At 44.4% G+C, this 21,829-nt stretch overlaps 1 protein-coding gene across 1 annotated transcript in view; it reads left to right on the forward strand.

Moving 5' to 3' along the window:
- The window catches only part of nwd1 (NACHT and WD repeat domain containing 1), a 90,737-nt gene that overhangs the window by 37,459 nt on the left and 31,449 nt on the right, over positions 1 to 21,829 (forward strand). Inside the window, 5 exon segments of the mRNA XM_080429919.1 lie at positions 6,640 to 6,756; positions 7,401 to 7,779; positions 15,724 to 15,917; positions 17,442 to 17,584; positions 21,289 to 21,538. Of these exon segments, the coding sequence (XP_080286045.1) occupies positions 6,640 to 6,756; positions 7,401 to 7,779; positions 15,724 to 15,917; positions 17,442 to 17,584; positions 21,289 to 21,538 (1,083 nt within the window).

A 21,829-nucleotide genomic window follows, 5' to 3' on the forward strand; every position in this document is an offset into this window, starting at 1 on the left:
GACCTGCAGTTGGTTAGACTCAGGGACCTGCAGTTGGTTAGACTCAGGGACGTGCAGTTGGTTTGACGTCAGGGACGTGCAGTTGGTTAGACTCAGAGACGTGCAGTTGGTTAGACTCAGGGAAGTGCAGTTGGTTAGACTCAGGGAAGTGCAGTTGGTTAGACTCAGGGACGTGCAGTTGGTTAGACTCAGGGAAGTGCAGTTGGTTAGACTCAGGGACGTGCAGTTGGTTAGACTCAGGGACGTGCAGTTGGTTAGACTCAGAGACGTGCAGTTGGTTAGACTCAGGGACGTGCAGTTGGTTAGACTCAGGGACGTGCAGTTGGTTAGACTCAGGGAAGTGCAGTTGGTTTGACGTCAGGGACGTGCAGTTGGACTCAGGGACGTGCAGTTGGTTAGACGTCAGGGACGTGCAGTTGGTTAGACTCAGGGACGTGCAGTTGGTTAGACTCAGGGACGTGCAGTTGGTTAGACTCAGGGACGTGCAGTTGGTTATACCCAGGGACGTGCAGTTGGTTATACCCAGGGACGTGCAGTTGGTTAGACTCAGGGACGTGCTGTTGGTTAGACTCAGGGACGTGCAGTTGGTTAGACTCAGGGACGTGCAGTTGGTTAGACTCAGGGACGTGCAGTTGGTTAGACTCAGAGACGTGCTGTTGGTTAGACTCAGGGACGTGCAGTTGGTTAGACTCAGTGACGTGCAGTTGGTTAGACTCAGAGACGTGCAGTTGGTTAGACTCAGAGACGTGCAGTTGGTTAGACTCAGAGACGTGCAGTTGGTTAGACTCAGAGACGTGCAGTTGGTTAGACTCAGGGACGTGCAGTTGGTTAGACTCAGGGACGTGCAGTTGGTTAGACTCAGGGACGTGCAGTTGGTTAGACCCAGGGACGTGCAGTTGGTTAGACTCAGAGACGTGCAGTTGGTTAGACTCAGAGACGTGCAGTTGGTTAGACTCAGAGACGTGCAGTTGGTTAGACTCAGAGACGTGCAGTTGGTTAGACTCAGAGACGTGCAGTTGGTTAGACTCAGGGACGTGCAGTTGGTTAGACTCAGGGACGTGCAGTTGGTTAGACTCAGAGACGTGCAGTTGGTTTGACTCAGGGACGTGCAGTTGGTTAGACTCAGGGACGTGCAGTTGGTTAGACTCAGGGACGTGCAGTTGGTTAGACTCAGGGACGTGCAGTTGGTTAGACTCAGGGACGTGCAGTTGGTTAGACCCAGGGACGTGCAGTTGGTTATACTCAGGGACGTGCAGTTGGTTTGACTCAGGGACGTGCAGTTGGTTAGACTCAGGGACGTGCAGTTGGTTAGACTCAGGGACGTGCAGTTGGTTAGACTCAGGGACGTGCAGTTGGTTAGACTCAGAGACGTGCAGTTGGTTTGACTCAGGGACGTGCAGTTGGTTAGACTCAGGGACGTGCAGTTGGTTAGACTCAGGGACGTGCAGTTGGTTAGACTCAGGGACGTGCAGTTGGTTAGACTCAGGGACGTGCAGTTGGTTAGACTCAGGGACGTGCAGTTGGTTAGACTCAGAGACGTGCAGTTGGTTAGACTCAGAGACGTGCTGTTGGTTAGACTCAGGGACGTGCAGTTGGTTAGACTCAGTGACGTGCAGTTGGTTAGACTCAGGGACGTGCAGTTGGTTAGACTCAGGGACGTGCAGTTGGTTAGACTCAGAGACGTGCAGTTGGTTAGACTCAGGGACGTGCAGTTGGTTAGACTCAGGGACGTGCAGTTGGTTAGACTCAGGGACGTGCAGTTGGTTAGACTCAGGGACGTGCAGTTGGTTAGACTCAGGGACGTGCAGTTGGTTAGACTCAGAGACGTGCAGTTGGTTAGACTCAGAGACGTGCAGTTGGTTAGACTCAGGGACGTGCAGTTGGTTAGACTCAGAGACGTGCAGTTGGTTAGACTCAGAGACGTGCAGTTGGTTAGACTCAGGGACGTGCAGTTGGTTAGACTCAGGGACGTGCAGTTGGTTAGACTCAGGGACGTGCAGTTGGTTAGACTCAGAGACGTGCAGTTGGTTAGACTCAGAGACGTGCAGTTGGTTAGACTCAGGGACGTGCAGTTGGTTAGACTCAGAGACGTGCAGTTGGTTAGACTCAGGGACGTGCAGTTGGTTAGACTCAGGGACGTGCAGTTGGTTAGACTCAGGGACGTGCAGTTGGTTAGACTCAGGGACGTGCAGTTGGTTAGACTCAGGGACGTGCAGTTGGTTAGACTCAGAGACGTGCAGTTGGTTAGACCCAGGGACGTGCAGTTGGTTAGACTCAGAGACGTGCAGTTGGTTAGACTCAGAGACGTGCAGTTGGTTAGACTCAGGGACGTGCAGTTGGTTAGACTCAGAGACGTGCAGTTGGTTAGACTCAGAGACGTGCAGTTGGTTAGACTCAGAGACGTGCAGTTGGTTAGACTCAGAGACGTGCAGTTGGTTAGACTCAGGGACGTGCAGTTGGTTAGACTCAGAGACGTGCAGTTGGTTAGACTCAGGGACGTGCAGTTGGTTAGACTCAGGGACGTGCAGTTGGTTAGACTCAGAGACGTGCAGTTGGTTAGACCCAGGGACGTGCAGTTGGTTAGACTCAGAGACGTGCAGTTGGTTAGACTCAGAGACGTGCAGTTGGTTAGACCCAGGGACGTGCAGTTGGTTAGACTCAGGGACGTGCAGTTGGTTAGACTCAGGGACGTGCAGTTGGTTAGACTCAGAGACGTGCAGTTGGTTAGACTCAGAGACGTGCAGTTGGTTAGACTCAGAGACGTGCAGTTGGTTAGACTCAGGGACGTGCAGTTGGTTAGACTCAGAGACGTGCAGTTGGTTAGACTCAGAGACGTGCAGTTGGTTAGACTCAGAGACGTGCAGTTGGTTAGACTCAGGGACGTGCAGTTGGTTAGACTCAGGGACGTGCAGTTGGTTAGACTCAGGGACGTGCAGTTGGTTAGACTCAGGGACGTGCAGTTGGTTAGACTCAGGGACGTGCAGTTGGTTAGACTCAGGGACGTGCAGTTGGTTAGACTCAGAGACGTGCAGTTGGTTAGACTCAGAGACGTGCAGTTGGTTAGACTCAGGGACGTGCAGTTGGTTAGACTCAGAGACGTGCAGTTGGTTAGACTCAGGGACGTGCAGTTGGTTAGACTCAGAGACGTGCAGTTGGTTAGACCCAGGGACGTGCAGTTGGTTATACCCAGGGACGTGCAGTTGGTTAGACTCAGGGACGTGCAGTTGGTTAGACTCAGGGACGTGCAGTTGGTTAGACTCAGGGACGTGCAGTTGGTTAGACTCAGGGACGTGCAGTTGGTTAGACTCAGGGACGTGCAGTTGGTTAGACTCAGAGACGTGCAGTTGGTTAGACTCAGGGACCTGCAGTTGGTTAGACTCAGGGACGTGCAGTTGGTTAGAGTCAGGGACCTGCAGTTGGTTAGACTCAGGGACGTGCAGTTGGTTAGACTCAGGGACGTGCAGTTGGTTAGACTCAGGGACGTGCAGTTGGTTAGACTCAGGGACGTGCTGGCCACTGGGAAATGCGGGACAATTCCCGAACGGCTGTTTGAGGATCCAATGGAGTTAGCTGGTTTTGTCAGAAGCACTTTTTAATGCTTTTTATGGGTTCAATATTTGTTTTAGCGTCAACATGGAGCTGGTTTCTGCCGGACAGCAACGATATCACTGAGAACCCGAGCGAGGTGGTTGTCCAGAACTACCGATATGGCCTTATATAGGCATACTGTATACATAGGACTTGAGCCATGAGAGGTGTCGTTCGAGTTATGTTCGTTGCAGAATCGTAACGCATATCCCCCTAGTCAACATTTGCCTTCACGGGTACAAGATTTTACTTAAAGGTAGGGTAAGTGATTTGCAATTATTCAAATAATTGCAAAATGGGTCTATGTTCTGATAGTGCTCGTTACTATAGAGTGTCCTGTCCATATAAGGAGTCTCCATGTCTCTCCAGCTCCTTATTAAACAGAAAATGCATTTTCGTTTCGGTTTCAGTTTCATTTCCAATTTTATCCAATCAGGATAGAGAACTCAATCAGGATATAGATTAAACAAGTGAAATTGGAAGTGATGACACTAAGAAATGAGTAGGAAAAAATTGAACTGGAACACTATAAAAATGAAGCTTAAAATGGGTACTTTATCCTGGCTGAGATTTTGACACCTACCAGAAAATGTATTTTCTGTTTATTAAAGAGCTGGAGAGACGGGGAGACTCCTGTTACTGAACAAACACTCTATAGCAATGATTACTATCAGAATATAGTGCTTTTTTTTTTTGTCACTTAGAATTTTTATTCATTTTTTACACACACATACATACAATACACTACATAGACACGAAACACAACAAAAGAAACAAACACCAAAGGACAAACATTTTGAAACCGACAACCTTTCAGATGTGCACCTTCTTGTTACAATGGCATATCACAAGTGATTTTCCTTTCTTTCTTTTTTTCCCCTCTTTTTGCATCAAATGTCTTTCTTATCACTTTCTGGGGGTGTATAGATGTTTTTAATTTCTCATGTTCCTTTTTTGTTAAAAGAGTCTCTTGTAAAAAATATACTTGCATTTTTTCTTTTTTCAATTTTGTCATCACCCTTTGTCTTTTTATCAGAGAATTCAGGCCATTCACATTAGGCGACATTATTCCAACCACATTAGTCATCTTTATATCTTGTTTCTCTTCTTGTTACATGTAGCCCTCTCATATCCATTCCATAGTATCTGCCATCAGTTATCAGTTTCACACATACAACCTAAAACAAAATTACAAAAATTGTGACCTCCAAACACGGGGTAAAACCACCGTGACCCCTAAACCCTCATAATAGGGTGTGGGAGCAATCCCCGTCTTACACGGGGCCTCCCCTCTAGGCAACTAGTACAAAACCCAACCCTTGGGCTTCCCCAGCGCCTAGCCATCAACCTCTAAACAGAACAGACCTCTCCGTCGGTATTTTGTAACCCAAAATAAAGAAAAAACAGAAAATAATCCACCTTGTTATCAGATGAAGCCCTAATTTCTATCATAAATCCCTTACTGAGTTAGTGCTGATCCTATAATTACCATTACATCAGATACAGGAGGGTTTGCTTCGACTTTTTTAAACAGATATGACGTCCATAATTTACTCTTTTTTTCCTCCTCGTATTTTACCTTCCCTCGTCATTTTCTTCCCCCCCCCCCTTCTTATCAACTCAATGTTAACTCTTATTTTCAGCAGAAAGTACTCATTGTTTTCTTTGATTTTTATACACTTCCAGCTTTTCCTTAGCTCTTCTCATCGCTCCTCTCGTCTTCGTCTCTCGCTTCCACTCCGGTGATCCACGGCTTGCTTTCGCTTGTTCCCTCGCCTCCGCCGCCGGCTCCGCGTTTCCCTCTGTCTCCGCCGTTGGCCCTGCATGGCCCTTCTCCTCCCCCGGCGAATCTGCGCGTCGCTCCCCGCTCGGCTCTCCCTCCACGAAGCCTCTCTCCTCCAAGGCTTGGGTGACTTCCTCCGCGCTGTTATACGTCTTTATCCCTTCTGGCCAGTGGATCCTCATCTTTGTGAAAGGCGTCTTGAAGATAATTCTCTTTTCTTTTAGGATTTTTTTAGCTGGAAGGTAGTCTTTCCTCATACGGACAATTTCGGGAGGATAGTCGTGGTCAAATCCTATTCGTTTGCCTCCTACTTGAATGTTTGCCTCCCACGCCTTTCTTAATATCAATTCTTTCGTCTCGAATTGTAGGAAGTTCAGTACAATGGACCTGGGGGGTGCAGACGGATTGCTTGGTCTCTGGGATAGCGCTCGATGACCTCTCTGTATTTGGAGCTGGGTCCCTTCGGGTAGGACTAGCTCCTCTTGAAATAGTTTCTCCATATACTTTATTACCGAGGTCCCTTCAATTCCTTCCTGTAGATTGAAGACCCTTAAATTCGTCCGCCTCGCCCTGGACTCGAGCTCCAAAAGTTTTGTTTGTAATATCTCCACATGGTCCACTAACACCTTCATGGCTCCGTCCGCCCCCACTCTCCAGTCCTCCACCTTTGAAATGCGCGTTTGTGCTTCGTTTGTATCCGACTTTAGCGTTCCTATTTCCTCGTCGTGTCTTTTCGCCTGGAGGTCCACCTCCTTGCGAAAGCCCGCGATCTCCTCCTTCATTTCTTTCTTTATTTCGTCTTTAAAAGCCGACAGCTCCTGTTGTATTTCTTGTTTGAAGGATTTTAGCTCCGCAGTTATATCTGCGAGTCCCGCACGAAGCACTTCAGTAAGGCCCTCGTCCATTTTCAGACCCGCGTCTTCCTCGTCTCTTTTTCCTCCTTCGTTGTCGATGATTTCGCTACTTTGTCTTTCTGCTATAAGTTTTCGGTTGTTTCTATGGCTTCATCTTTGTTTACTGTTCATTTCTCTTCATATTTTTCCCACTTTGGTCCTGTTTTAATCATAGTATTTTTACCGACTGTAGAGAGCTTGTTTGTTAAGCTTCTCCTCTCTCCGCCATCTTACCGGAAGTCTCAGAATATAGTGCTTTAACCTTTAAACAAAATACTTTTTGTTTTAACCCAAAAATATCACTTACCCTACCTTTAAGTACAGTACTTGAGTAAATGTACTTTACTTTACACCACTGTCTTTGCTGTTCTATAGGTGGTGGACCTGAGGTGGGGCATCAGGAACACTACCTCAGCCGACCACCAGGTGGCAGAAGTGTGTCTGAAGGAGATCGAAGCCTGCAAGAGGATCTCGTGCGGTCCGACGTTTGTGGTGAGTCTGGAAAGCATGAATGAATGGTTGATTTGAACGCTTCAGAAAGCCTACCAGTGACATCACTTATGTTGTTATCCCGTTAAAGGGGAATTTTGGACCAAGGTTTTCTTACCTTTTCTATGATGTTATGATATCTTAGGATGCATGTCTCTACTGTACCATTCATCCTAAGACATCATAGAAAAGGTAAGAAAAACGTGGTCCAAAATTCCCTTTAAGGCTAGGAACGCATCTGAGTCACCACTTTAACCATTATTTTATCTTAAAAAATTTCAGATCTACAAGCTCATAGCGTGGCACCGAGTGCCACAGAGAGTACATCAAAATGTACTTAAAGTTTCAAAAGTAAAAGTACTCATTATGCAGAATGTCCCATTTCAAGTTTTCAAATGTATAGAAAGCTTGTATATCTGTTATTTTAAATGGCCGAAATATATATATAAAAAAGGCATCAAAAGCAGCTCTGACAAATATTTGGGCCCTTGTAATGTATTTTATAAATGTGGAATTAAAGTGTGTGTGTGTGTGTGTGTGTGCGTGTGTGTGTGTGTGCGTGTGCATGTGTGCACATGCGTGCGTATGCATGAATGCATGCGTGTGCGCGCGTGTGTGCATGCATGCGTGTGCGTGTGTATCCTCAGGTGTTGCTAGGCAACAGGTACGGTCACCGCGCCTTGCCCCGCCTCCTGCCGGAGGAACACTTCGACCTGCTGACGTCCGAGGTGACCAATCACGGCACGGCAGAGGAGACCAAGGAGGAGGACCTCGCCCTGCTCGGCCAATGGTTCCTCAGGGACGGGAACTCGGTCCCGCCCGCCTACGTCCTGCAGCCAATCGCCAGCCGCTTCCCACGCTTCGCTGACCTTCGACCCGGCAGTGGTGGGCGGGACAGGGAGAGTGATGTCATTTCCTGGCGGCTGACAGAGGGCCAATTGTTGAAGGTCCTACGCAGCGCGGCCGAGCGGGCCGAGGGACACGGGCTGATCACCACCGCTCAGAGGAATACTTACCACATCTCTGGTAAGAGTACTTTTACTTAAATGTACTCTGATGTCTCTACTGTAGCCAGACAACCACTCCCCAGTGGTGGACAAAGTAGTTCACATTTCTTACTTAAGTAAAAGTATCAATGCTGCAATGTAGAAATACTCTGTTACAAGTAAAAGTCTGGAATTCAGAATGTCCTTGAGTAAAAGTAAAACAAATATTGGTATCAAAATGTACTTAAAGTACCAAAAGTAAAAGTACTCATTATGCAGAATGTCCCATTTTTCTAGAGTATATAAAATGTGCAAAAATCTTGTGACACTTTGTGAGCTTGTAGATCGGTTATTTTCAAATAGCTAAAGTTTTAAGGGCTGATGTTGTGTGTATGTTTTGTAAGCTAAATTAAAAAAAAACTAAAGTGTTCAAATAATAGTAATGGAATGAGTATAATATTTGCCTCTGAGATGTAGTGGAGTAGAAGTAAAAGTATAGACAAGTTGATATACTTTACTCCAGTAACACTGGTAAATTGCACTGAAGTACAGTACTTGAGTAAATGTACTTAGTTACTTTACGTGTGTGTGTGTGTGTGTGTGTGTGTGTGTGTGTGTGTGTGTGTGTGTGTGTGTGTGTGTGTGTGTGTGTGTGTGTGTGTGTGTGTGTGTGTGTGTGTGTGTGTGTGTGTGTGTGTGTGTGTGTGACTGTGTGTGTGTGTGTGTGTGTGTGTGACTGTGTGTGACTCCACTTGTGTGACTCCACTTATATGATTGGAGGGTCAACTTTCCGACAGAGAATTGGCTCTTTCTCATTGGCTCCCCAGAAGAACTCACAGGGTGGAGCCTCTAAAAGAAGGCCGTGCTGTTTTAGTTTAAATCAGTGGTTCTCAACATGTGGGTCCGGACCCCCAGGGGGGTCCCCACATGATTTTAATAAAAAGACCATTACTGCATCAAAAGTAATCAACAAACTATATCATTTATAAAAACTGGTCAAACATTGGCCAGATTGTCAAATAATATAAGAAAGGGGCAAATATTGTGAAAATAGCCGATCTACAAGCTCACAAGTGAGCTTTGACCATTAAGACCGGGAACACATTTCTGTCATTTTAGATTTCTTTAGGCTATTCAAAAACAGCAGATATACTGTACAAGAACCGAGTGTCGGGCTATGAGCTTGCAGATCTGCTATTTTTTAAAGAAAAATCCTGAATCACAAATCGTTGCTTCATGTGGGGGGGGGGGAGCAAAATCCATAGAAGCAAGATTTGAGTCAAAAATGTTCGCTTTAAAAAACCATACATGTACAAATATATGCACAGATGTTGGAGACTTTGGGGGCACGGTGGCACAGTCGGTAGAGCTGTCGCCTCACAGCTAGAAGGTCCTGGGTTTGATTCCCGCCAGGGACGCTGTGGGCGCACATGGAGGCCTCCGCGTCATCAGTGCCCATACCCTATAGGTGGGGTTTGGCCAAAGGGCCAGGGACCAGGGAACCTCCCCCCTGTCAGGTGATAAGATGCGGCTTGCCAGCTCTCATGCATTGATGGTGTAGTGCGTGGTGTAGTGCGTGTACGTAGTGCGTGGTGTAGTGTGTGGTGTAGTGTGTGGTGTAGTGCGTGGTGTAGTGTGTGGTGTAGTGCGTGGTGTAGTGCGTGGTGTAGTGTGTGGTGTAGTGCGTGGTGTAGTGCGTGGTGTAGTGCGTGGTGAGACCAAAACTGCAATTTACCTGAATTTGCACACAGCCATTCACTATTACCACGTGCACGGAACAGCGAAGCCCGTCGATTTCACCAATTGTTAGCTGTTTATTAGTGTTTTTGTGTTCGCCGGCTCCCGGGTTGCCAGATCATGTGTGCATATCCCCCCACGGGTATGGAGTAGTTAAAAATAATAGACAGATTAATATATTCATGCTTTTATTTTAAACATACAGTACATGTACAAGGTACAGTGAGTAGGGTGGCCATACTGCCATTTATAAACATGCCTTATTAACTGAGAACCAATGTCAATACTATCAACAATCTCTCAATTGCACTATAATTGCTTATATATAATAATATACAAGCGATTCAAAATGGACAGAATCATCCATCCATCCATCCATCCATCCATCCATCCATCCATCTCCATCCATCCATCCATCCATCCATCCATCCATCCATCCATCCATCCATCTTCAACCGCTTATCCGGAGTCGGGTCACGGGGCCAGCAGTTCCAGCAGAGAGCTCCAGACCTTCCTCTCCTGAGCAACATTAGCCACTTCCTCCTGGGGGATCCCGAGGCGTTCCCAGGCCAGTGTGGAGATGTATTCCCCTCATCTGGTCCTTGGTCTGCCCTGGGGTCTCCTCCCAGTGGGACGTGCAGCGAGGACCTCCCTAGGGAGATGCTCGGAAGGCATCCGTACTAAATGCTCCTTTCCAAGCGAAGGAGCAGCGGCTCTACTCTGAGTCTCTCCTAGGTGACCGAACTTCTCACCCTATCTCTAAGGGAGATGAACTTTTCACCCTATCTCTAAGGGAGATGAACTTCTCACCCTATCTCTAAGGGAGATGAACTTCTCACCCTGTCTCTAAGGGAGATGAACTTCTCACCCTATCTCTAAGAGAGATGAACTTCTCACCCTGTCTCTAAGGGAGATGAACTTCTCACCCGATCTCTAAGGGAGATGAGCTTCTCACTCTATCTCTAAGGGAGATGAACTTCTCACCCTGTCTCTAAGGGAGATGAACTTCTCACTCTATCTCTAAGGGAGATGAACTTCTCACCCTATCTCTAAGGGAGATGAACTTTTCACCTGATCTCTAAGGGAGATGAGCTTCTCACTCTATCTCTAAGGGAGATGAACTTCTCACCCTGTCTCTAAGGGAGATGAACTTTTCACCCTGTCTCTAAGGGAGATGAACTTCTCACTCTATCTCTAAGGGAGATGAACTTCTCACTCTATCTCTAAGGGAGATGAACTTCTCACCCGATCTCTAAGGGAGATGAACTTTTCACCCGATCTCTAAGGGAGATGAACTTTTCACCCGATCTCTAAGGGAGATGAACTTCTCACTCTATCTCTAAGGGAGATGAACTTCTCACTCTATCTCTAAGGGAGATGAACTTCTCACCCTGTCTCTAAGGGAGATGAACTTCTCACTCTATCTCTAAGGGAAATGAACTTCTCACTCTATCTCTAAGGGAGATGAACTTCTCACCCGATCTCTAAGGGAGATGAACTTCTCACCCTATCTCTAAGGGAGATGAACTTCTCACTCTATCTCTAAGGGAGATGAACTTCTCACCCGATCTCTAAGGGAGATGAACTTCTCACTCTATCTCTAAGGGAGATGAACTTCTCACTCTATCTCTAAGGGAGATGAACTTCTCACTCGATCTCTAAGGGAGATGAACTTCTCACCCGATCTCTAAGGGAGATGAACTTCTCACCCTATCTCTAAGGGAGATGAACTTCTCACTCTATCTCTAAGGGAGATGAACTTCTCACCCGATCTCTAAGGGAGATGAACTTCTCACCCGATCTCTAAGGGAGATGAACTTCTCACCCGATCTCTAAGGGAGATGAACTTCTCACTCTATCTCTAAGGGAGATGAACTTCTCACTCTATCTCTAAGGGAGATGAACTTCTCACTCTATCTCTAAGGGAGATGAACTTCTCACCCGATCTCTAAGGGAGATGAACTTCTCACCCTATCTCTAAGGGAGATGAACTTCTCACTCTATCTCTAAGGGAGATGAACTTCTCACCCGATCTCTAAGGGAGATGAACTTCTCACTCTATCTCTAAGGGAGATGAACTTCTCACTCTATCTCTAAGGGAGATGAACTTCTCACTCTATCTCTAAGGGAGATGAACTTCTCACCCGATCTCTAAGGGAGATGAACTTCTCACCCGATCTCTAAGGGAGATGAACTTCTCACCCTATCTCTAAGGGAGATGAACTTCTCACCCGATCTCTAAGGGAGATGAACTTCTCACCCGATCTCTAAGGGAGATGAACTTCTCACTCTATCTCTAAGGGAGATGAACTTCTCACTCTATCTCTAAGGGAGATGAACTTCTCACTCTATCTCTAAGGGAGATGAACTTCTCACCCGATCTCTAAGGGAGATGAACTTCTCACTCTATCTCTAAGGGAGATGAACTTCTCACCCTGTCTCTAAGGGAGATGAACTTCTCACTCTATCTCTAAGGGAGATGAACTTCTCACCCTATCTCTAAGGGAGATGAACTTTTCACCCGATCTCTAAGGGAGATGAGCTTCTCACTCTATCTCTAAGGGAGATGAACTTCTCACCCTGTCTCTAAGGGAGATGAACTTCTCACTCTATCTCTAAGGGAGATGAACTTCTCACCCTGTCTCTAAGGGAGATGAACTTTTCACCCTGTCTCTAAGGGAGATGAACTTCTCACTCTATCTCTAAGGGAGATGAACTTCTCACCCGATCTCTAAGGGAGATGAACTTCTCACCCGATCTCTACAACATGATAAAAACACAGACTACAACATGATAAAAACACAGACTACAACATGATAAAAACACAGGCTACAACATGATAAAAACACAGACTACAACATGATAAAAACACAGACTACAACGTGATAAAAACACAGGCTACAACGTGATGAAAACACAGACTACAACGTGATAAAAACACAGACTACAACGTGATAAAAACACAGACTACAACATGATAAAAACACAGGCTACAACATGATAAAAACACAGGCTACAACATGATAAAAACACAGGCTACAACATGATAAAAACACAGGCTACAACATGATAAAAACACAGTGGCTACAAAGAACAGAGACTCTCGTCACACACAGTCATTTATGACATCTTGTTGTTTGAATAGAGTGTAATGCAGGAAGAGCAGCAGGGTTGTAAAAAAACAACAACAAATAAAACTCGGTGCGACGAAGGCACAGCTGTTTGGCCACAGAGCTAAGTACAGAAACGCAGTGGTCCTTGTTCTCTTGTTTGTAAAACATTGATATCTTTTAGGTAGTCTTTATTCATATTCCACCTTCAACTGCTGGTTAAAAACCTTCACATCAGAATGGTCGTCTTCCTCCATACAGTCTTTCTGGGCTGTTGAGTGTGTAATTATACGCCTCGTCCACACTCCGCTCCGCCCCCTCCCTGTCACTCACACGGCTGACCACGCCCACAACTCAGGTTTATTTACATAACTGATTCATGATCAAACATTTAAAGGGACGGTGGTATCCTGACCTGCTCTGTATTACACTGTGTTGTACAGTGCTGGTGTGCAAACAGGCTTAATGCAAGGGCTTTAGGTGCTGCAGACCTGGGCTCCATGCTATAGGGGGCGCCAAATACCAGGGGAAAAAAAGTAGAGAATACCATGGTAACAATGCTGGAACTGTCCAGGAGCTGCTGAAATAGCGATAAATCGTTTTTCATCAGCAACCACCCTCCTCCCCCGTCTCCCGACAACATTCTGTCATGTGGGGCCCCAGGTCTGGTCGTAGCCCCGGGGACAACAAAGTGTTAATTTGACCCTGCATGCAAAAATTGTGAAGATAGACGATCTAAAAGCTTACAGATGTAGATTAGAGTTCTCAAATTCTGCCCAAACCCGACCGACTCGACATTTTCGGGCCGAGTTTGGCCTAAAATCTTTGCTAATTAGCCGGACCGGGCCGAGCCTCGTATTCCGTAAAGAAAAAAGAAAAAAAATATCCATAATGTCAACTGCCCCTAGTGGCCTAACGGTAAGGCTGACGGAAGTGGCAGTGTATGTTTTGGATGCAGCTCAAAGTGAACTTTACTCAGGTATCCAGTTAGTCGCCGTCCGGCCTTCCTAGCCCGTGTTATTACGAGAAAGAAAAAACGGGCGACAATGGCCAGAACTCATTCGAAAATGTCCGGTGGTGCAGTAGAGAGGATAGAACAAGGAACAACACCTTTAACCACAGCACTTCCTCCAATCACACAACTTAATGACGCTGATTGAGACCGCTCGTCTCCTGTACAGTTTGAACATTTCGTTTTTTTTGTTCATTTTCTGTTGGTAGTCATGGCTGCCAGTTCCCACCTGATGTCGTGTGTGAGTTCTGACTGCTCCAGACCGTACTGAATCACTGCAAGCTTACATAAGGTCTTGAGACTAGGACTTAAGTCTAAGACATACAGGTCATATGGTATGTACTCTCCTCCAAAGATAACGACACGATCTCCCACCATGCAACAGCACATCCCAAATGTGTGAGACAGGCCTTTCCCCTTCGGCTCAACCCTCGTCCAGGAGAAGGTCTCAGGACTGAATTTCCACACGTCATTTAAGTTGTTATCGTTCCAGCCACCACATATGTACAGCTCTCCATTGTAGGTAAAGGCTGAATGACCGCAGCGTTCTTCTGGAAGAATCTTTGCAGAAGGTGTGTTCAGCCAGCAGTCGGTCTCTGTGTCAAACACTCTGATGGTGTTGTAGTACTGTGCCCCCTGGTCCCCCTGGTCCCCCCAGCCCCCAAATACAAACATCTTTGTCCCGATGATGGTGGCAGAGTGACTTGACGAAGCAGGAGGTGGAGTACCTCTGGTGTTAATTAAAGAACAGGCCGTTGTGGTGGTGTCCAACTTATAGATGTTATTAGTGCGTCCAGTCATCTTAACGGATCCTCCATGAATATACATGACCTTCCCCAAGACACAAGCTGAGTGGTTGTCCGTCGCCTCTGGTACAGTCCCAGAAACCCTGGATTTTAACCATCTGTGGGTGTAGACATCATAGACATAAAGCACATTGCAGTAGGGAGACCCTCCCCAGATGTAGACAGTATCTACTATCAGCACAGCTGTGTGGCCCTCACGCATGGAGGGAACCTTGAGGTCACGTTCTCCTCTCCCAGGTGTCACTGGAGGCAACTTCCTCCAGCGCAAGGACACTGTGTTGAAGATGTAAACATCAATCTGAGAATTGTTCCAGTCTCCTCCAAAGGCGTACAGCTTGTTCCCCGTTGCAACAGCAGCATGACTATATCCCTCTGGCCCTCCTCCCTTCAGACGCACCGCCCACCTCAACATGTCTCAGCTCAACACCACCTTAGATGGAGTGGTGTTAAGTACTCAACCCCAGTACTTGATTCAAAGCATCGTTACTCCTGGTCAAATATTTACTCAACTGCAAGTGAACGTTGCTCTGTCAAATTTGTACTTGAGTTAAAGTACAAAGTAGAGTACTTGCGTTTAGTAAATTAGTTAATCAATGAATCAAATTTAGTTAGTGAATTAGGGTTTACCACCTCCATTTATATAGGTCTCGCGGCAAAAACGTCACGCAAAGTTTGACCAATCGGTTTGGTCGGCCAATCACGGAAGCCAATGCCTTTTGATCTTCCTAATATGGTAAATCCCGCAAAATTACACCATTTACTTGAGTAAAAGTACAAAAGTATTGGTATCAAAATGTACTTAAAGTGCCAAAAGTTAAAGTATTGAAATGTTTGAAAATAGCGGATCTACAAGCTCACGACGCGTTGTGAGTAGATCGGCTATTTTCAAATAGCCTAGGTATAAAATAGGGCTAAGCTGAGTGGAAAAAGTTGCTGAAGTGATACAGACACACAGAGCAGAGGAGCACACTACACTCCAACACTACAGACTCGTTCCTTAGTTTGTGGCGTAATCTCCTCAGAAATGTACTTTGTGCAATTGTAATTATTTATGCACTTTACGGTTAAGAAATACCGTTCCTGACAACTTGTTGGGTTCCAAAACATGCTCGGGCACTAGGACCCGGTACATCCATATAGACAAATGCTGTAATGACAAGGAGCTACCAGAGGTGTCCCCAAAAAGACCAATAACATGAATGTGATGCTGTTTGACTTTAATTAAATCATTTGTTCATTCAGTGATTCATCCATCCATCCATCCATCCATCCATGGATGGATGTTTGATGGATTCATTCATTCATTCATTCATTCACAGTGACAGAGAGGGAGATATTGTTTGGTTTGGACCCTTCGTCGCTCCTCTTCATCAGAGAGGTTCCCAAGCATCGGCTGGGGGTCCGTGACGGGCCCAAACGCCTCGCCAAGTTCCTGGACGTGACGGCGGACGGCCTGCTGGACGCAGACGCCCAGAAACTACTCGCCCAACTCAAATCTACTCTGTACTCCCAGGTGAGTAGATTTACTCAAATCTACTCCCCGTACTTGAAAACAATGGGGCAGTGTGTTTTTTTTTGGGGGTTGCTGTTTTTCTTTTTTCTTTTTTCTTCATATGTTGTTTCAGGGACCCCCCCCCCCCCCAGAAGCAAAGATTTGAGTTACAAATGTTTGCTTTAAAAATATATATATATTCAAAGATTTTAAAAAAATAGCAAAAGCTTGTAGATCTGCTATCCACCACAGCTAAAAACGCCCGCCTATGGGCCCTGCGCTAGATCACGTATTTTGCTAGTTATTTTTTTAGTTTTTTTTGGTGAGATCTGTCGTTCATAGTGACAGAACACTATGCAACGTGAATGTCTTGAATGCGCCACACCGGAAGTCTCGCTAGACGAGATTGAAATCTCGAGATTTCTCTTTTTGCTGTGGCGGACCTCGGATGGAGTTATAAAATGTTTCTATTGTACCATTCATCCTAGGATATCATATCATCGTAGAAAACGTAAGAAAACCGTGGGGCAAAATTCACCTTTAATATGTGCTGTCCGTCGCAAATTAAACTTAAAATGGGTAAAAAAGAAGATTTGTTTTGTTGTTGTTGTTGAATATAACACGTATGCATGTGATTGGTTGTTGAGTATAACACGTATGCATGTGATTGGTTGTTGAGTATAACACGTATGCATGTGATTGGTTGTTGAGTATAACACGTATGCATGTGATTGGTTGTTGAGTATAACACGTATGCATGTGATTGGTTGTTGAGTATAACACGTATGCATGTGATTGGTTGTTGAGTATAACACGTATGCATGTGATTGGTTGTTGAATATAACACGTATGCATGTGATTGGTTGTTGAGTATAACACGTATGCATGTGATTGGTTGTTGAGTATAACACGTATGCATGTGATTGGTTGTTGAGTATAACACGTATGCATGTGATTGGTTGTTGAGTATAACACGTATGCATGTGATTGGTTGTTGAGTATAACACGTACGCATGTGATTGGTTGTTGAGTATAACACGTACGCATGTGATTGGTTGTTGAATATAACACGTACGCATGTGATTGGTTGTTGAATATAACACGTACGCATGTGATTGGTTGTTGAGTATAACACGTACGCATGTGATTGGTTGTTGAGTATAACACGTATGCATGTGATTGGTTGTTGAGTATAACACGTATGCATGTGATTGGTTGTTGAATATAACACGTATGCATGTGATTGGTTGTTGAATATAACACGTATGCATGTGATTGGTTGTTGAATATAACACGTATGCATGTGATTGGTTGTTCAATATAACACGTATGCATGTGATTGGTTGTTCAATATAACACGTATGCATGTGATTGGTTGTTGAGTATAACACGTATGCATGTGATTGGTTGTTGAGTATAACACGTACGCATGTGATTGGTTGTTGAGTATAACACGTATGCATGTGTTTGGTTGTTGAGTATAACACGTATGCATGTGATTGGTTGTTGAATATAACACGTATGCATGTGATTGGTTGCTTCCAGAAGGCTGTGAACCTGCATTGTGTGGAGCTGGTCAGAGGACACGTCGACCCGCAGCGTAAGGAGCACGCTCACTACCTGGACAGCGTGTGTGAGCAGTTTGTAACACACATGAAGACACACATCAACTCATCCATGATGCACAGGTCTGTCTGTCTGTCTGTCTGTCTGTCTGTCTGCCTGTCTGTCTGTGTCTGTCTGTGTCTGTCTGTGTCTGTCTGTATCTGTCTGTGTCTGTCTGTGTCTGTCTCTGTCTGTCTGTATCTGTCTGTGTCTGTCTGTGTCTGTCTCTGTCTGTCTGTGTCTGTCTGTGTCTGTCTGTGTCTGTCTGTGTCTGTGTCTGTCTGTGTCTGTGTTTGTGTCTGTCTGTGTGTCTGTCTGTGTCTGTCTGTGTCTGTGTCTGTGTCTGTCTGCCTGCCTGTGTCTGTCTGTGTGTGTCTGTCTGTGTCTGTCTGTCTGTGTCTGTCTGTGTCGGTGCCTGTGTCTGTCTGTGTGTGTCTGTCTGTGTCTGTGTCTGTCTGTCTGTCTGTGTCTGTCTGTGTCTGTGTCTGTGTGTGTGTGTGTCTGTCTGTGTCTGTGTCTGTGTCTGTCTGTGTCTGTCTGTCTGTCTGTCTGTCTGTCTGTCTGTCTGTCTGTCCTGTCTATCTGTCAAAGTAAAGTAGGAATACCACAATATAAAACTGCATACATACGTTACGTAAAAGGCCTGTGTTTAAAATGTTAGGGACCAGTCGAAATTTACATAAGGGGGGGCATGGAGGAAAATAGGGGAGGGTCATGCCTTTCTAATTTTGGTCCAAGGGAGGGTCAGCTAATTTTACTTTGAATCCAAGGGAGGGTCATGCAATTTTGAATTGATAAAATAGTCCGTTTTTTATATACCTTTTTAGTACAGCAGAACAGTGGTCAATGACCCCTCTCCATTTCAAAGGATACAAAGAATTCAAATCAAGTAACACCTTGTCTATTTAGAATCAATGACGGTCGTTAACAAGCCATCAACGCACAGCGAGTGTGAACGACCCAGTCAAATCTATTCAGCGTCTTAACGATGGTGGTTGAACAATTAAGCAAAACTTCAACAGGCGTTATTGGAGAGATGCATTATAAATAGGTCTACTATAACTGGATATTCATAATCATTTGAAGTAATTCTGTGCGTGTGATTAATGTGGATCTATATGGACAGTTGTGTATAGATGCCTATAGCTCCACAAGTAAAACCAGAAGCATCAGGCCATAATTGATAGCCTAATTTGTTTTATGTAGGCAACAGTGTAGTTGTAGTCACTGTAGTTGATAATTAAAAGGGCAGAGTGACAAAAGTTTTAAACTACTGGTTACCAAATATTCAACTTTCTTCAATCTGACCAGGATTCAATGGGTTTCCCACATGTAAGATGAGAACACTATCCATTCTGCTACCACTACTACAGATACACTGTGCATTTAGCAAGACTGACTACACTACAGCAATGTTCTAATCAATGTGGAAAGCAAAACATTGGACATATCAGTTTTAAATGTCATGTTGTATTTGATGGGGAGGGTTAGGGGTGTCAAGAATTTCACAATACGATACATGATGTTGGGCATGATATCGATATGATATATTATTAATGTTCTTTTCTCATGTATCATCAACATTGGCCATCATCTTATAAATAACGTTATAAAGCAAGTTAGAAACAATTACAAAGTGCTTTGTACACAAATAAATACATTTGTGCAAGCTTAATGGAGAAGTGAAGTTCTCACTAACTATAAACCCATTGTTTCAGAGGACAGATAGACACTAATATAACAAATATAATATAATATAAGACTGCATAACTATAAATTCCACAAACCTCATATTTTTGTCATCTGGACTTTACCAACCAAGTGCAGCCTAGTTATTTCCAACAGCTAAAAAACATCTATAATACCAGATACAGTATAATACAATCTTAGATTAGATGTAGGCCTATTTGAGAGTGCAGATGCATGTCACATTAACGAGCGTCAACGAGCATCAGCTGACACACAACACCTCCCCTCTGCAGTGCTTTAAACTGAAAGTGACTGACTGGAGTCTGTTTCATTTCTCTCCAAAATACCTTGAATATGATGGAGGACATGATTAATAATTACTATGATTATGATAAGCTTTACATTTCATATCATACAGTAAAAACTCCTAACTTTCACCGGCAAAAAAAAAGAAAGTGTTTTTTTTGTATTAAAAAAACAATTAAAAAACTATTACGATACAGTATGACATCATGACAATACCTATCATCACATTTTAATACCACGATAGGCTATATCGTGACACTTCTAGGCGGGGAGGGTTACTCTTTTTTTTTTAATCACTTGGGGAGGGTCATTGATTATTTTTTTTTGTCAAAGGGAGGGTCATGGCATTTTAGATCAGGGCACATACATTTCCTCCATGCCCCCCCTTATGTAAATTTCGACTGGTCCCTTACTTGAGTAAAAGTACCAAAGTATCGGCATCAAAATGTACTTACAGTACCAAAAGTAAAAGTACTAATGTTTGAAAATAGCAGAACTACAAGCTCACAACGCATCGCGATGCAACGCGTTGTGAGCTTGTAGATCTGCTATTTTCAAATGGCTGAAATGTATATAGGGCTGAAATGGTTAATGTATGTTTTGTAATAATAATCTACAAAGTAACTAAAGTTTTCAAATAATTGTAGTGGAGTTAATGTATAATATTTGCCTCTGAGATATAGTGGAGTAGAAGTAAAAGTACAGAAAATTGGAAATACTCAAGTAAAGTACAAATACTTAAAAATTGTACTTAAAGGTAGGGTAAGTGATTTGCGTTGGTTAAAATAATTGTGAAATAGCTCTATATTCTGATAGTACTCATTGCTATAGAGTGTTTGTTCAGTAAAAGGAGTCTCCTTGTCTCTCCAGCTCTTTATAAAACAGAAAATGCATTTTCGTTTCAGTTTCAGTTTCATTTCCAATTTTATCCAACCAGGACAGAGAACTCAATCAGGATATAGATTAAACAAGTGAAATTGGAAGTGATGACACTAAGAAATGAGCAGGCAAAATTAGAACTGGAACACTATATAAATTAAGCTTAAAAATTGGTACTTTCTCCTGATTGGCTGAGATTTTGACACCTACCGAAAAATGTATTTACTGTTTATTAAAGAGCTGGAGAGACGGGGAGACATCTGTTACTGAACAAACACTCTATAGCAATGATTACTATCAGAATATAGTATTTTAACCTTTTAACAAAATACTTTTTGTTTTAACCAAAAAATATCACTTACCCTACCTTTAAGTACAGTACTTAAGTAAATGTACTTAGTTACTTTCCACCACTGCATGTTTGATATGTTCTATATTATTTAAAATCAGTTTTATTTTAACGTTTGTTAAAGGAGAATTCCGGACATTTTACGTGTTATCTTTGATGTCTCGTTACTCACCTACCGACGTAAAAAGTGGCGTTCTTTGGATGCTTTGTGGACTGGATGCTTGTTTCTTTCCAGAACCTGGCAACTCGGTGTGCCAGGTTCTGGAAACAAGCAACCAGTGTTAAATCGTTCGCCATTAACGGTAGCCTCTCAGGAACTTTCAGCGCATGTTTGACTATCATGAGACTCTACAATGAGTAGTAGTAGAGAAAAAAATAACTTTGCATCGGTTATAATAGACGAATTTCCCTGACCCACGCGCTCCCATTATGACAACGGAGGGGGTTGAAAAAATGACGACAGGGGAATCTCTGGAAAAAAAGAACGCCACTTTTTACGTCGGTAGGTGAGTAACGAGACATCAAAGATAACACGTAAAATGTCCGGAATTCTCCTTTAAGCAGAGGCCCAGAGGGGCGTGGCGGCTGCATGGAGGACGGGGAGGAGCCAGGGGAGGACGACGGCTTCCATTGGTTGGCCGAGGAGGTGAGTCGGCACGCCTCGCTGAGCAGCGAGCTGATTGGAGGATTCCGTGGCAGGGAGGCGGTGCTGGGGAAACTGTGTCTGTCCATGTGGGAGAGCACCAGCACCAAGCACTGCCCCCTGCTGGTGACCGGAGGAAGTGGCATGGGCAAGACCGCACTGCTGTGCAAGGTGAGAGAGAGAGTGTGTGTGTGTGTGTGTGTGTGTGTGTGTGTGTGTGTGTGTGTGTGTGTGTGTGTGTGTGTGTGTGTGTGTGTGTGTGCGTGTGCGTGTGTGTGTGTGCGTGTGCGTGCGTCTGTGGTGTAAAGTAACTACGTACATTTACTCAAGTACTGTACCTTTTGAGTTGTTTTTGCTTTACTGGAGTATTTCCCATTTTCAACTAAAACTTTAGTTACTAGTTACTTTGCAGATATTAATTATTATATTATAAAACACACATTAACCACTTCAGCCATGTTA

The sequence above is a fragment of the Gymnoscopelus braueri genome (genome assembly GCF_963280865.1).
Source record: "Gymnoscopelus braueri genome assembly, chromosome: 6".
Taxonomy (NCBI): domain Eukaryota; kingdom Metazoa; phylum Chordata; class Actinopteri; order Myctophiformes; family Myctophidae; genus Gymnoscopelus; species Gymnoscopelus braueri.